Here is a 15,364-nt window from a genome sequence, read left to right on the forward strand (position 1 = left end):
ACAGCTAATTAATGGGGAATTCACAGATTAAAGACCGAGAAATTCATGGGCTTGGCTGACCATATTGGCAATAACCATTAATCTTGGCACAAAATAAAGTACTCTGGATATTTCTGTGTCTTTCCAGCTTTGTGTTCGAGCAATGGCATCACTGGAGACCATTAGCCCTCTCATGAATGGAATGAAAAAGAGATCAGATATAGTTGGTGTAGCCTGTGAAACACTGAATCGAATGTTTCAGAAGGAACAAACTGACTTAGTAGCCCAAGTAAGTCATACATTCTCAGACTGTTAAAATGTGGTATTTTTATATTTGGGTGTATCTAAACGAAGTTCAAACTTAGATGGCATCTGGGACGCCTCCTGGACACTTAACCAGTGTGCTTTTCTTGTTGAAGTCAATTCTTTATCTAAAATGCAGACCTGTTTAAGGATGTTACCTGAGCATTGAAGCTTAATGCACAGGGTAATGTTGGTTTGTGTCTGCCAGCTAATTCAACTGAGCTTACACCTGGAGAGAGCAGAACTGCTGGACAGGATCTTTGCCTTATTTGTATGCATTCATACAGCTCAGGAAAAATGGACTAGCCTTAGTTTTAGCATATTAGTAACAGCTGTTGGCACTCTTTGTTCACGCTAATGCTAGTAATGAAAACATCTATATGGAACTTCCTGGTCCACATAAGACAACTCATTTGGGTATGTTTGCAGGCTTTGAAAGCAGATTTGGTCCCTTATCTTCTGAAATTGCTTGAAGGTGTTGGTCTTGAGACCCTGGAAAGCCCGTCTGCAACAAAAGCTCAGATTGTTAAAACCCTGAAATCCATGTCTCGCAGCCTGCAGTATGGGGAACAGGTAGGTACTGACAGCTCCTTACTTGGGCTTTGATACTTGCAGATCACATTCTGAACATCCCTTGTTTAATCTGCTGGCTGTCATGTGCATCATTCCATCTAAAATATTTACATCCTGTAACTACAAAATAATTGCGGTTTGGAACATGTCATCTATTTCTTCTTCTTTCAATGCATGTGAAGAGCACTAATAAAAAAGACAAATCCCAAGTGCAGAAATGTTCTATAAGCTAGCTGGCTTCTACTGACAACTCTTCAGAACCTGTGTTATAAATGTAAATTGCTTTTTTGTTTCCTGAAGAAATAGACAACTGCAGCAGCTTTATGGATGTATACCAAGCTAGTAAAACTGGTCCCAGTAACTGTGCAAGTTGTTGCCTTTCACTTACCCTTGTGTTGGAAGCTTTCTCCAACAGAGGGAAGCTGGGGATAGGTCCTTCTTCCAAGTTATCCCTATGTTGCTATAGTACAGGAGAAGTCCTATTCTGCCCAACTGTAGGTGCATGGCAAGCAGCTGCTTGCAGAGTAGCTTTTCCTTGCCACCTAACTGGGGAATGAGGGACGAAAGTCAAGCTGCTAAATGATTTTTTTGAGGATTATGTGTTCAGCTGCACAATTCACATGAAAGAGCAAGTCTCCTTAGAAATGTGTGGGAATTCCATAGTAGCCTGAACTAGTGCCATGCTCTTCAGTAATCCTTTCAGAATGGTTTGGTTCTAGAAAATGAGTTTGTTGGCCTAGAACATGACAAGTGTCACTTGCTCACTGTGTTAATCTCTTCACATTCTATAGGTAAATGAAATTCTGTCTCGTTCTTCTGTGTGGAGTGCCTTCAAGGATCAGAAACACGACTTGTTCATTTCTGATACACAAACAGCAGGATACCTCACAGGTTAGCAACTCTTTCCTGTCTATGTCCTGAATCATACTGAAGGGTTACTTAATTGTCAGACTGAATGCTGGAGATACTGTTTATCCCCAGGATCTAGTGCCACCACATGGTCTGAACAGTCAATGTTGTAAAAATACAGTAAGTTTTTAAAACACTCATCAAAACCAAACTTCTTGTTGGTTGAAAATGTATTTCTGTTGGTAGTCTTTGCTGTACCTACTTCTAAAATATCAGAGCAATGGAATCTGGACACTGGCAAGACTTGAAAGTACTCTGTAGTGATAAAGCAGAGATGTAATTGGAACTAATGAACACAGTAGCTTTCTATGCTTTCTCAGGATCAATCTACTTCAGTCCTAGAACACATGGTTTGCCAAAGTTGAAGGAAGGAATAAATTGGTTTCAAAATCACTTAGATTGCCTGTATTAATTGGCCATGTGAATTACACTGCTTTAGTGTTAGGCAAGTAGTTGTAGTATTGGAAAAGTTGGAATGTTAATAGCTTGGAGTCTGAGCCTGTATTCCAGCCAGACTCAGTGCACTGGCAGGATGGCCTTGTGCTGTTCTTGGAGCTGCTGGCACACACATGACTGCAGCACTGGTGCACCCTGGTGAGTCCCCTGCTGGTGCCACCAAGATTGAAATGGCACCCCAGGGATGCCTCCTCAGTCCCACTGGCAATGTAGAAGAGCGTTTTAGCTGGGTGTGCTGTGCACATACAAAGGATAGCAACTGATGGGAAACTCACTGCTGTTAATGGCATGGGGCAGACATAATCCTGGAACAGTTGTCACAGCAAAGCGAATTCTAGTTCTTCCTTCACTCCTGTACAGCACTTGATTGACACAGTATCACAGGCCAGAACTTCCTATCATGTAAAATATTTTCAGATATAACAAGTAATGCCATTGCAGCAAACTTTGTCTAAAGCAACACATGATGCAAACTTGTGACTCTTCAGGTGAGCAATCATTTGTACTTAATAGCTTTGCCTCCCAGGTGAGGTTTTAAAGTCCTTTGTGACAAGCTAGTGTGAACACATCCATGTGCCACATGGAACTTTTTCATCTAACCCCAGTATAGGAATCTTAGGGAAGCTTCTGAGCGTAAGTGAATTGAGGTATAAATCAGATGGCCAAAGTTGTTTTTTGCAAGATACTAGTATATATTTTGAGAAAATGAAGCAACAACCTTTTAAGTCAGGAATTACATGCCCTAGAAGCAGATGCTTAGGTTTTGAGAGTGGGTACATTGCAACACATAATGCATTCTTCCACACAGGAAAGACTCAGCTTTAGCTCTGAACAGGAGTTTTCTGTTTATTGTACCATTTAATGCCATTTTGACAAAGAACAAACAAATGCCTGATTCAGTTGGTATTGAATTTCCTTGGTATTTCATAAATACTGAAAATCTAGAAATATGAAGAAAATGCTGGCTGATTATTGGCCAAGAACTGACCATACCAGATATGGTCAGGCTTGAGACTGGGGCAATGTTGCTTTCCAGTTGCCTTAAGGCCTGTGCTGATTTTAAATTATGTAATGTTTAAGTGCTTGCCAGTGTAGAATGAAGATGCTGTACAAATGCGAAGTGTAGATGGAAATCAAACTAAAAGCTTTATTTTTAACCTCTCTTATCTTGTATTCTGCCTTATGTCTTGCTTCAAATTGCTTTGCTATTTGCACTTCCCTTGAAACTTCCCTTGCTTATTTCTCTTCCCTCAGGTGTCTCTTCTCCTTCCCTTCTAACTGGCAGCAGTCCCCTTCACCTGAGAAGTGGGCTTTAGATCTGCTCTGTCAGGCAGCTTGCTAACTTCTGTGTAGCTCTCTAAAGCAGGTAGATACCATCTTGCAGAACGCACGCTGCACTCGCTGCATTCCAAGCACCAGATGCATGTCCTAGACCTGTGACAAATGTGTGGTCCCAAACTGCCAAACACCGATACGCTCGCCTTCTCCGAGCACACAGGAGCACAGCACTGATAACTGCAGGGGCTGGGTACTGCCTGGTACTACACAGGAACTGAGCTTCTGAACTGTGTCAGGAATCCTCCATAATGGAAAAGTCTGGGGCACAAGATAGCTATGGGAATTTTTGCACTAGCACATGTAACAGTGGGTGTGGCTCTTGGCAGGTGCCACCAATGCGCTGGCAAAGAGAGGTCCCCTCCTGAGGACAGAGAGCTTTTTAATATCAAAGGCTCTGCTTGCTTTGCTCTCTTCCTCACATTAGTAGGAGACAAACCATGCTCTGATGTTCTGCCTTTGGGTGGTAGTATGAGAAGGAAGGGTGGGGCAGGAAGGGGTAGTAAATTTGGGAGAACTTGGTGAGGATCACTGAAGGGGGGAGAGAAGTCCAGAACTCCCTGTGCTGAGTACTGGCAGTGTAGGCTGGAGGTGCAATACCAAGCTGATTGCTGTGTTGGTGCAGGAACATGCTGTGGATGGGCAATTTTCTACAGTCATTAATTACTGTTGAAACACCTCATGCTGCAATGTGGGGTTTTATTGCATTTGTTCAAAGTTTCTGCATGACAATTTTTAGATCCAAGCTTTGAGAGAGAGGGGCTTGGTCTGCAGTGCAGAACTAACTGCTCCATAGTAATCAAAATGGAGGTTCACTAATTGTAAGGACATCTGCATCTCCAGTACATAGTTTGGGTATCCTAAGAATGCTTTTACTTTTTCCTCACTGAAGGCACAAAGTGCTGCCTAGACAAGCTTTAGGCAGTTCTGCTTCTTCATGGGGCAGCCCACTGAGCTTCCTTGAAAGATGCAGCTGGGAAAAACCCTTACAACCCTGAAAGCATACATGATGAGCCCAGTAGTGAAACACATGCCTGAACTTCACTTCCTTGGCAAGGCCTTTTCTTAGCAAAGGAAGGCCACCCCCTCTTTACCACTGCTTCCATGGTGGAAGGTGAGATAAGTAATGGTGGTGGTTGGGGTTCTATTGTAACTTATCTAGCACATCACAAAAAAACCACTGAGCTAGTCCAAGAATGGCCTCCACAAGCTACTCCACTTAGAGGACAAAGAAGCTTTAGTTCCTAGTGTTCCTACATTTCAAAGCATCTAAATGAAAACTCAAATATTCTTGTGTAAGTGTCTGGCTGACTTAGATGATGTATTTGTGTGTTACCAGAGGAAATTAAACTGTTCAATCACCCTGTAGAACAAAAACTCATCACCAATATTTGTTTTCTCTCCCCAAGGCCCTGGAGTTGCTGGTTACCTTACTGCAGGGACAACGTCATCTGTAATGCCCAACGTACCACCCCCGGTAGACAATGAAGTGGGAGATGTCAGCTAAGGACTGGAAATCCTTGTGAAAGAGATAAAGGCAGACTGGCCAGTGATGAGGAACTGCACTTTCCTCCAACACATTGAAGTGAACTTACTGCCTTGCTGGGTGTTTATGACAGTGTTATTCCTTTTTTCTATGACTTTTTTTTTTCTAAGAAAAAGTCAGTGATTCTAACTACCACACTGTAACACAAGAAAGCACTCTGTGGATCAGCTGAAATGGGTACACAAGAATTTTTTCTTGTTGTACATAAGCACATTTTGTTCCTTTATATTTGTTTACAAGACTGTGAATCAAACTTTCCTAGTTTTTATATTTTCTGAATTAGCATGACTGGAGTTGAGCTACAGTCTAGAGGAATTGGGCTAAAATAACTTTGACCTCACAGACCCCCACTAAATGGGCATCCCTTCTTTTCTCAGTCTGATGTGATCACTCCCATTGAACATGTCCTGCAAAGGGTTTTGTCTCTGCACCAGTTCACTCATGTCCTTAATCATTAACATTATCTTCTTCCTCAGATCAAACAGCATTAGACATTTGTATGTATAACTGGCTTGACCAAATTGACAAAGCTTCAGCAAAAAAACCTTAAAGTTGACATGTTATGTAAGAAATTAGTGTAATTGTGAAATGTTCTATACATTATCCAGTATATAAAAACTTTCTATATTGAGTGTACATTATACAGATCATTCATATGTACATAAAATTTTAAAATAAAGGGAATTAAGAGCCTTGTTAATGAGATAAAGGTGTTCTTGTGTAGCTGTTCTTCCAAGGTGCAGGAAATGAAGGTGGTCAGAAACCCTAACTGGAACATGGCTAAACATAGGGCCCTGGGCATTCCTTGTTGGAAAAACACATTTTACATGTTTTGACAGCCTGGAGCAGAATTCCTGAACCACATACAGTGCAGGTGATTTTGTATTTGAAGTGCATTTCAGCCACTGACTTGGTAACACTCTCAACTTCCTAGGGATCATTCTTGGCAGGAAGCAAGAGGAAAGTGGATGGAGATGTAAGCAAGAATTACTGCTTTCTCAAAAGAGATTATAATGTTGTTTTTAAGTGTAATGAATTGAAATGAGGTAAGAAACTCTGTGGAATGGCTCCAGCTCCAGCTACTCTGTATGTGCCTACAGCAGCCAGAGCTGGACACCCCTTAGGTGAACACTGGGCTGTGGGCTCAAGGACAGAACTGGCCACAGCCACACCCTGAAGACTGAACCAAGCAGAGTCTCTTCTCTCCAGACTCCAGCAGATAGGAATGTGGAGAGGGTGGCTTATTTGTTCATGCACAGTAAATACTTGTATCCTTTAGTTAAATGTTGATCAGTCCTGTATAAGCTGAAAGGTGATTATCCTAACTTTACAGAAGCAGGGCTGCCAAGGGCACAATATGCTGTGATTCACCTGGTTCTGTTCCTGCAGGGGCAAATTCTCTTCTAAGTAACTAAGGTCAGAGAGGATTGTCACAGAAGTAGAGCTGAGGAACAGTGACCTTTGAGAACTTCATCAAGATGTAGTGGGCATAAATGGCAGAGCCTGTTTTGGTAGTAGAGGAGGCCATGAACAGCTGGTGCCAGCCAAAACTTCAGCTCCTTGGAGGGAAAGGTGCCAGCTGTGCTCAGACATATTTAAAGGTGGGAGCAGCTGGGACAAGAGACAGGAGGAAGCTTGTGAGGCTGCACAAAGGGAGACAGAAGTAAAGATGCAAGGAAAAACAAAAGGGACACCACTAAGTAAAAATGTGAGGACATCCATTTGGAGAAACACAGGAAAGGAGTAAGAAAGCAAGGAGTAACAGACAAACCCATGCTGCCCCCAACCTACTTGAGGGAGAGGTGGGGGAAGGACTGAATGTAGCCCTAGTGACAAGGAGGGCAGCTGAGAGCAGGAACTGAGCCTTGGAAAAGGAAAAGAAAAGCACTACCTTCGAAGTTGAATTGTCACTTAATGAAAAATTAAAAGTTGAGCCTAGCTTGCAATAACTAAATTGCATGGGACTTCTGACTCAAAACTGCTTTGCCTACAATAAAAGGATACAGGGCTTTGGCTCAGAACAAAGAAAGCACTTTAAGCCTAGAAAATAGACTTTATTTAGTGTTACAAAGAACCCAGATATATTTTTATTTAGATGTCATTCTGCAAATTTGTAAGAGCAAGCCTGTCATTCTTAAGTGTAATAAAGAGTCGGAGAATAATTGCTGCCAATTAGTCAAGTTTTTGTATTCATCCAATTTTACCTTAAACAACATTATTGCACTGAAAAAAACCCACTTTCCTAAATTTTCCACCCCTTTTGAGAAGGGTTTAAGCTGCCATTAGATTTTTGCAGTTAGCTTCTTTGACTGATCAAGCAGTTCCCACCTTGCAATTGTTGAGAGATGAACTTCATCAGGGCCATCTGCCAGGCGCAGGGTCCGGATGTAAGCAAACCTGGGTTGGGAAAGATGAGTGAGGGGTGGGTTTCTGACCCTGCCACAGCAGCCAGAGGGGGGGGACAGCAGGAGCTCTCAGCACAGTTAAACTACAGCTTCTTTGAAAAGTGCCATCACGAAGGAGATGCCCCAGCAAAATCTGGCAGGATTGAGATGGGTGGGCTGGGAATTCAGTTGTGCTTCTCCCCAAGGCCATGAGAGATAAGATTGAGCTTTAGACACAGATCCTCTTTGCTGCTGCTAAGAACTATTTTAGGTCAAGTGCCAGGTTTAGGTGTTTTTTTGTAAGGGTAATTACACTAAAATTAAACTAAAAACAATTGGTTTAAGTTCTATAGCTTAGTGCATCTACCTTTATTATTTCAAGCTCCCTGAGATAAAACAGCATGTACTGGTCTTACAAAATTACCTTAGAAGTCATGCTTAGAATCTGGAGGTAACTCTCCCTTTACTCACATAAAAGCCAAAGGAAAATCCTGAGACACTCCAGCTCCACCGCAGACTTGAACTGCGCAGTCAATCACTTTAAGCACAGCTCGTGGAACAACCACTTTGGTCATGGCTACCTGTAGTTAGAGGAGAACTCACAGGATCAGCAGTAGTTGCATAAGCAAGTGAAAATACTTACCTAACAGCTCTACTGAAGATTGGTATCTCATGGTACATTCCTTCCTCTCAGGGCTGGCTGAGGGCTCTAATGTTCCCATTCCCTAGGTACGGTAAGACCATTTCCAGTGACCTAACACTGTATTACTGTGTTGAGACAAGCAAGCAGTGCTTGAATAGGTTCATCTTGAAGTTTCTGAGATCACTCCCCAGTCCTCTGACAATTAAAAGCACCTTAAGGCTCTCTGTTTTCCACATGAAGTTATACTCTACAATTAGAATAATAACATTTAACAGTATGTTTTAGCTTGTCTTTCAACCAGCCGAATGCACAGATTTTGCAGTTCCCATGTATTAGCTGGAAAAAAAGAAAAAATCACCTCTTTTCTTGCTTTTCTGTTGCCCAACATGTCAATCTTCCTGGCTGTCTTCAGTGTAAGCAGACGAGCCTGTTCTATGCTGAGGCGGCATTCAGCAATCCAGTGGGCAACAACTTCCTGCAGAAACCAAGGCCAGCAAGGGGAATGTCAGTTAAGACCTCTGTTCCTCAGCAGGTGCATGTTCAGTCAGCTTAGAGACGTTCTCGTGCAAATTCAAGCTAGTTTAATGCGTGTCATCTAATATGAGGGATAATAAAAATACTCAAGGCAGAGCAATTATTTTCCTGGCAGAAACAATTAAAAGGGGAGAAATGCAGATTCTGGCACACTTTTAAAGTTCTGGTCAGATTGCATGCTGGCCATTTTCCTGAAGTCCTTGGTTTTAACTCCCTGCTTTCCTTTCCCTACTAACAGCCCTCTTTTTGTGTAACAAGCCCCAGTTTACAAAAATGGGGCAAAAGGGGCAAGGAATTCCCCCTGTTTTGCTTAAACTGCTGGTGTTGGTGTGCGATAAGAGCCAGGGGAACAGCTGCAGGGTGGTGTCTTCTGCATCTGCCTCATGATAAATTAGTAGCTCTCTAGATCCAATATGAAGTTATGATCTTGGCAGCCTTTCCCTGCTCCTCTTGGTTAATTCCCCCCTGCAGCCAACATACCACAGTAGAAAAAAAACACATGATGCTTGTCAGTGCAAAAGCTGTTTGAAGCCTAAGCCAGCCTTGGGGACACACTTCTCTTGGGGCTCTGACTTGTGGAGCCTGGACAGGCACAGGACACACAAGCACATGTGCAGCACTTGCTTCCCTGTAAAGCCTGCAGGATCAGCTTAGCAGGTGCCAGCAAAGCTGCTCTGAAGCAGGATGGGATAAGACACACTCTTCTGCCTACAGTTCCCAGGGTAGCCTCAACCTGCAAAGAACCTACTCTGGTTCTGCAGCTGCCTCCAGGTCATGCCTGTGGCTTTGTCAAACAATTTTTAATCCAACAAGCTTCTGAGAAACTGTGCCTCACTGTAGCTGTGACTAATTGTAGGTTATGGTGGGGAATGGAAGTTTGGCAAGTACGTGACTGGAAAATAGATACATAAGGTTGTTCCTTCTGGATCTGTAGAAACAATTTGCTATACTCTGTGCCAGACACTAACTCAGTTTCCTTTTTCCACTGCTTTTACTTGTTTTTTCCAATAAAGTCATCGCAGCTGTTGGGTAAAACTGAGGAATACTTAATATGTGATAGGCCAATTACCAAATGCTGATGGTTCCTACAGAAAGCAGACTGTCATATTTTTATTATCTTAGTAAGCACTTGCTCATGAAACAGTATTTCTATTCCAGAGCAAGATAAGAGGAAAAATCCCAATATGGCCTTGATTTGGCCTGTACTTTCATAAGTAACTAGAAATAATTGATCAAACTAAAGTTTTCAGTCAAACTTAGACCCCTGAGTGTCTCCACTGATTGTGAATGGCAACATTCAGGTGACAAACTGGAGACACAAAAATGGTGAGTTCAGATTGTAACTACAGAAACATAAGCTGTATGCCCAAACTGATCAGTGAAAGCAGTGAAAAATACAGAGTGATAAAATCTATATTCAGATCCAGCAAAGGATATCCAATCCGTTGCAATGAAAAAAAAAAAGATATTCTGTATTATAGGGAAAAATGGGAGCCTTGCAATGTGATTTTTACCTTTGCCACTCGAAGCCTTATGAACAGGAATTCAAGGTTAGGGCACATCTGCTGCTGCCTCCATTATCAGAGCCACAAGGCTGTGTGAGGGCAGCACAAAGGGCACTGTCTGGAGCACTGGGACAGGGAAGGTGCTTACGTGCTGATAGAGTTTCTTCCCAAACGTCTCCCTCTGTGCAGAGCGCTGGCACAGGATCTCCAGAGCAGTTTCGGCCGCACCGAGGGACCTCATGCAGTGATGAATCCGACCTGGCCCCAGCCGACCCTGAGCAATCTCAAACCCTCTGCCCTCACCTGGTTGGAGAGAAAAACAGGCACACTCCATGATTCCCTCTTGAAATGATCCATGGCTCCCAGCAGAAGTGTCCTCACAGCACCAGAGGTGGAAGTGAGCTGCTTAAAATTTAATTTGCAGAACTGTTGCCTGTTTACTCCATCCAGATCTATATTGACACACTATTAATAATACTTACATCACTAAGCACACTCCAAGATGGGTTTTGAGAGGGTTTGATTTACCTGACTGAATTTAAATTTTTTTAATCTTACATCAAAAAATACATCTGTGAGATTCGGGATGAGTATCTGAGGGAAGACTTTGATGTTTCCAGGTCCTAGGGCTACTCAAGAGAGAAAGCTATTCAAGAAAAATAAAAGAGGCAGAGAGGAAATGGAAGAAATCAGGATGTATACTAAATGAGAGATGTAGAACAGAATTCTCCCTGCAGAGGGTCACTGTGCTGCTTAGCCTTATTTTTTAGCACTGCCAAGAACTGGCAATGGAGTCCAGCACAACATCCTTTCTAAAAGTCTGTGAAGTCTGTGAGAACTGTTTTTGGGGAAAGAACACCACTGACAGGTTTTGCTTTGCTCTCCTTCAGGGCAGCGATACTCACACGACAGCCACGGCTGCCTTGCCTCCTTCTGCTCTAAACAAGGTGCATCCAAGCAGCAGGGAGGCTGCTAAAGGAAGAGTGGGGCTCCTTCTTGCATGTGTTTGAGGCCCTGATTCAGCTGACCGTATCTGTTTACAACAGCATATCATGTGATTCATGAAAGAAACCACCATTTCATAAAGCTTGGTTCATTGCTGCAGGCATTAAAAAGGAATTAGTGCTGAAACTCACCCAGGATTATATTGGAGACAGGCACTCGCACATCACTGAAGTGGATCTCAAAGTGTCCTCCGTGGATCTCATCTACAGGGACAGAAAACACAACAGCAGGGTAAACCCAAGGAGGAGAAAAACACAGGCCTTCAATTCCTAACCCTTTTTCTATATATACATTTCACTGATTTATTTCACATGCAACATTTATTAGCACTACTGCAGCTTCTGAGACTGCAAACAAATTAATGCACATATAGCTGATAAATATGATCACCTACCCAGGTAGCCAAACACTGAGAGGGGCCTTATCAGCTTCAGGCCTGGAGTGTCCATGGGAACAATAATCATACTGTGCTGCTTGTACCTGATCAAGACAAAATGCACCAGTCAAAATTAACTATGAGCCTCCCTTCTGTTCCCCTTCTCTGCTTTTTCTCTATTTTCTGTGCTCAATTTATCACTCATATAAAGCCAGAGCTTAGATTTACCTGTACTGCCTGCACCATCCTGCCCAGTGTGGCTTCAACAAGTGAAAATGTGTTGCTGGCACCTAATGCACCAAATTCCTGCTGCTGTCAGTTCTGTGCACGAACTTCTGCATCACCCCGTGAATTCCCTCTGCCCTGCCCTTCTGTTTGGCTCTCAAAACAATTTTGTCAGAATCATCCTCTTGGCTTGCCCCATGTTTACATACCTTCAGAATATTTACAGTCAGTTATTAGTCACACAGAACTGGAGGTGATGCCCCAGGTCCCTGAATTCAGTCTCCAGTTCTAGCGAGTGGAGTGTCACATAATCCCCACCAAGAACTTCTCTTGAGCTTCCAAGATCTCAACAGATGCCACTGTCTGTACAGCTGCTGGGCAAACCATTCTGTGTCCAGTTGGCAAGTTACTGTTTGCTTCTCAATATAACCCAGCCAAACCTAAAAACTTCCGATAATCTGTGGGATTTGGGCTAAAATCCAATTTAGATACTTAAATGTTCCAATTCTTTTGCATTAAAAGCCATGTGATTTTAACAGAACCAAACATGAAGCATTTAATTTATCACTTGCATAAGTTTTTGCAAAAGGCAATTCTAATTCAGTAATAAATTAAGCAACATGTTTATTTTAAAGAAGAGGTGAGTATTGTGTTTACATATATAGGAGTGGAATGAGTAAGTCTGATGAAAGATGTGCAATGCTCTCTGTTTACGCAGCTTCACACAACCAACATCTCATGGTACAAAATTAATTTTCTAAACCTACAGATAACTTTGTGAAAAAACTTGGCAGATAAATTCAGGTTTCTGATGAGCCACTTGCACCCACTCTGTTCAGGGAAGCTCTGAAAAGTTTTGGGATTACTATTTAAACAAGCAATTCTACCGTGTGTTGTTTTATGTACTATACTTATAAAATAAATTGTAAGCCAGAGATAGTTGCTGGTTAAACAACTGATGCAGACTAAAAGTTATGTGACTAATACAAAGAGAGTGAACCCCCCAAAATTTCCTGATCCAATTCGTCACACAGCTGCATGAACACTAGGGCTGGTGCAATGGAGGGAGTGGGAGGCATGCCAGTGCAGGAGGAGAGCAGTGGAAAGGTTGGGAGTCATCAAGAGCTGAGGGCCAAACAGAAGCTCAGACAGCAACAGACACATGCACAGGTTCAGAACTCCCCTCTAATTCATGAGCATATCTGACTGATCAAGGCAATTAATGGCATTTCACTCCATAAAATTTTCTCGAGCAGTGACTCCTCCAGGAAACAAGTTTTAGGGAACTCTTTGAATCTCTTAGGAATCCTTACCTGGATGCTGAGGAGTTTTTGGTTTTGCCCATGACAATTGCAACTTTGCAGTTTGGGTTGCCAGCACCTTAAAAAAGGCGACAAACACAAAATTAGTTTTCAATGTAAAAACCTCAGTGTAGAATCAAATGAAGTTTCATAAAATCTTAGTCCCTTCCTTTCATGACACAGGAGATGCAATCTACTGCTGAGTTTACACTCTGAGTAATCAGACTGACAGAAAATACACCTTACTACTTAACATGGAAAAGGAAATTCACATGTGGGAAGTGGAACATAAAAAGCCAAACATCCAAACCCTCCAGGTTCAGTGCCATTATCTATTCTCATGAAAAGGGAACAAGAAGGTACTTGAAATGAAATCTAATTACTTCTGTCTCCATTGCAGCTGAGCAAATAAGTGTGATACAGAACCACACTTGTCAAGGTGAAATGCTGCTCTTTCAAAAGCAAAACATGTTAAGCTCATAAAGACTGGAGGGTCTATGTGGGAATGAAACACCAATGGGATTATAATCAAATGATGCAAATAAGGCTACCAAAGGCTTCCATGATGCTTTGCTACTACTTCAGCATAACTTCTCTAGGATGAAGGTGTTTTCCCCTTTACACAAATTGGTTTAGACTGCACTTCAAAGAAGGATCCCAGTGGAAAATGTTACCTGAAAATAGTCTGCTAGCATTTCAAATCATTGATAACAGTATTTTAGGTGTTTGCTATACAGACATATTTATTATGCTTTTGTAGCTTAAACCCAGCATTTTAATGTACAAGAACTAAAGAAGATTCTACCATTGATTAAAATAGAATCTTATTTCTGTGAAACTTAATCCTCACTGTCTTTTTCTTTAAAGATTTCTTGGTACCAAAGAATGCTCTCATGCCTTTCAAAGTCTCACAGAGATAATTAAGCCAGGGAAAATACTTGATGGATGTAACAACTGGTAACTTTTTTATTGCTATCTCGAGGCAGATGACAAGCTTTGCAGAGATTTAATTCAAGGTTTGATCTGCACCAGCTCAGTTTGTTCTGAAATCAGAAACAAAGATTCTTCATTAAGTTCTCTAGCAGCTGTTATCACAAGGTCTGGGAGCCTCTGGTCTAAACAATACAACCACCTGGCTTTGAGCTGAGCTACTTCCTCCTACAAACCGGCACTGTGATGGTCAGGAAGCAGGAGAGATTTATTTCATTCTGATAAACACTGCCTCTTCTGAGGGCCAGACTGCTGGGTGTTTACTTTCCTCACTTGCAATATGCTACTCATCCATTGTTTCCAGACTGGGGTTATATTTGTGGCCCATAAGCTGTACAATGCTAACAAGCTGAAAATCCCAGTGAAAAGCTTTGGGCAGGGGGGATAAATCAACTTTGTTAACAAAACGTAAAACAGGTAGATCCTGAACAGTTGTCTCATCTGGGCAACTGCAACAAGCAGGTGACCAACCACAAAGGACACAAAACATGCTTTGCAGGTACTAAACTACCCTACCCAGAGAAATGCTTCTCCTCTGGGTAAAGGGCATTTGACCCTTCTTTTCCACAGAAGGTAAAGGATTTTCTAAACCAGCTTTACCTCCAATTGAGTTTTATAACAAAAGATATTTTGACTTTCTGGAAGCTCTTGAAAAACTGTTTTGTAAATAATTCTCAAGTCATATTCCTGCTTCAAAAAAAAAAATCCAGCAAATTGTACCATATGTTGCATGTAAAAAAAAAACCAAAACAAAACAACAACCAAACCCCAAAACAACCAGAGAAAGCTTTCATGCTGAACTCAGTGAGGAGTTCACTGAGACCTAGACATCTGGCTAGATGCTTTAGATCATTTGCACGAATTTCTGGAAGGCAAATGAATACCTTATCTCTTCTTGATCCTATCTGACCACAGAAAAGGAAGGCAGATTCCTGGCCTTTCCATTGCTTATAGTCTAAAGTCCTAGAAACTTACAACAAAGTTTATGTGACTTTTACCCACAAAAGGCAAAAAGTAGTTCTGATTAATGCAAGACTGAAAGACTTCAGTGCTTTGGAAGGAATGCAGATGGCCTGGATGGAATAAATCTCTCATTTGTAAATGGCATTTTTACATTCCTTACAGAATTCAAAGCTGCTGGGGGAGGGAGGAAGACTCAGAGAAGCCTGTTATTTTGGTAGGAGTTAGAAGTAGTTTTGCAAGAAACTCACAACTGAACAAAAGGCAGACATTTTAGAAGGTCAGTTCTAACCACATTTGCATATTGAAAAGCTTCTCAATAAATTTTTCCATGACTGTA

General features: G+C 41.9%; 2 protein-coding genes across 5 annotated transcripts in view; one reads left to right on the plus strand and one right to left on the minus strand.

Annotated features, from left to right (window-relative positions):
- DNAJC13 (DnaJ heat shock protein family (Hsp40) member C13) overlaps positions 1-7,253 on the plus strand; it is a 57,195-nt gene extending 49,942 nt beyond the window's left edge. For 2 of the 3 annotated variants that reach the window (XM_071561218.1, XM_071561219.1), the window contains 4 exons: positions 128-268; positions 712-855; positions 1,647-1,746; positions 4,965-7,253. In XM_071561218.1, the coding sequence (XP_071417319.1) occupies positions 128-268; positions 712-855; positions 1,647-1,746; positions 4,965-5,062 (483 nt within the window). In that variant the 3' untranslated portion in view covers positions 5,063-7,253. Of the gene's footprint in view, positions 1-127; positions 269-711; positions 856-1,646; positions 1,747-3,474; positions 3,587-4,964 lie in introns of all 3 variants that reach the window. The other variant, XR_011698331.1, reaches the window with a different exon arrangement.
- A 14-nt stretch (positions 7,254-7,267) lies between these two features.
- Positions 7,268-15,364, minus strand: part of ACAD11 (acyl-CoA dehydrogenase family member 11) — a 31,861-nt gene continuing 23,764 nt past the window's right edge. The window contains exons 14-20 of one of the 2 annotated variants that reach the window (XM_071561224.1): positions 13,087-13,153; positions 11,567-11,652; positions 11,304-11,375; positions 10,316-10,470; positions 8,487-8,603; positions 7,957-8,066; positions 7,268-7,498 (exon numbers count right to left, since the gene is read on the minus strand). In XM_071561224.1, the coding sequence (XP_071417325.1) occupies positions 7,384-7,498; positions 7,957-8,066; positions 8,487-8,603; positions 10,316-10,470; positions 11,304-11,375; positions 11,567-11,652; positions 13,087-13,153 (722 nt within the window). In that variant the 3' untranslated portion in view covers positions 7,268-7,383. The other variant, XM_071561225.1, reaches the window with a different exon arrangement.

This window comes from Pithys albifrons, chromosome 7 (genome assembly GCF_047495875.1).
Source record: "Pithys albifrons albifrons isolate INPA30051 chromosome 7, PitAlb_v1, whole genome shotgun sequence".
NCBI classification, from domain to species: Eukaryota; Metazoa; Chordata; class Aves; order Passeriformes; family Thamnophilidae; genus Pithys; species Pithys albifrons.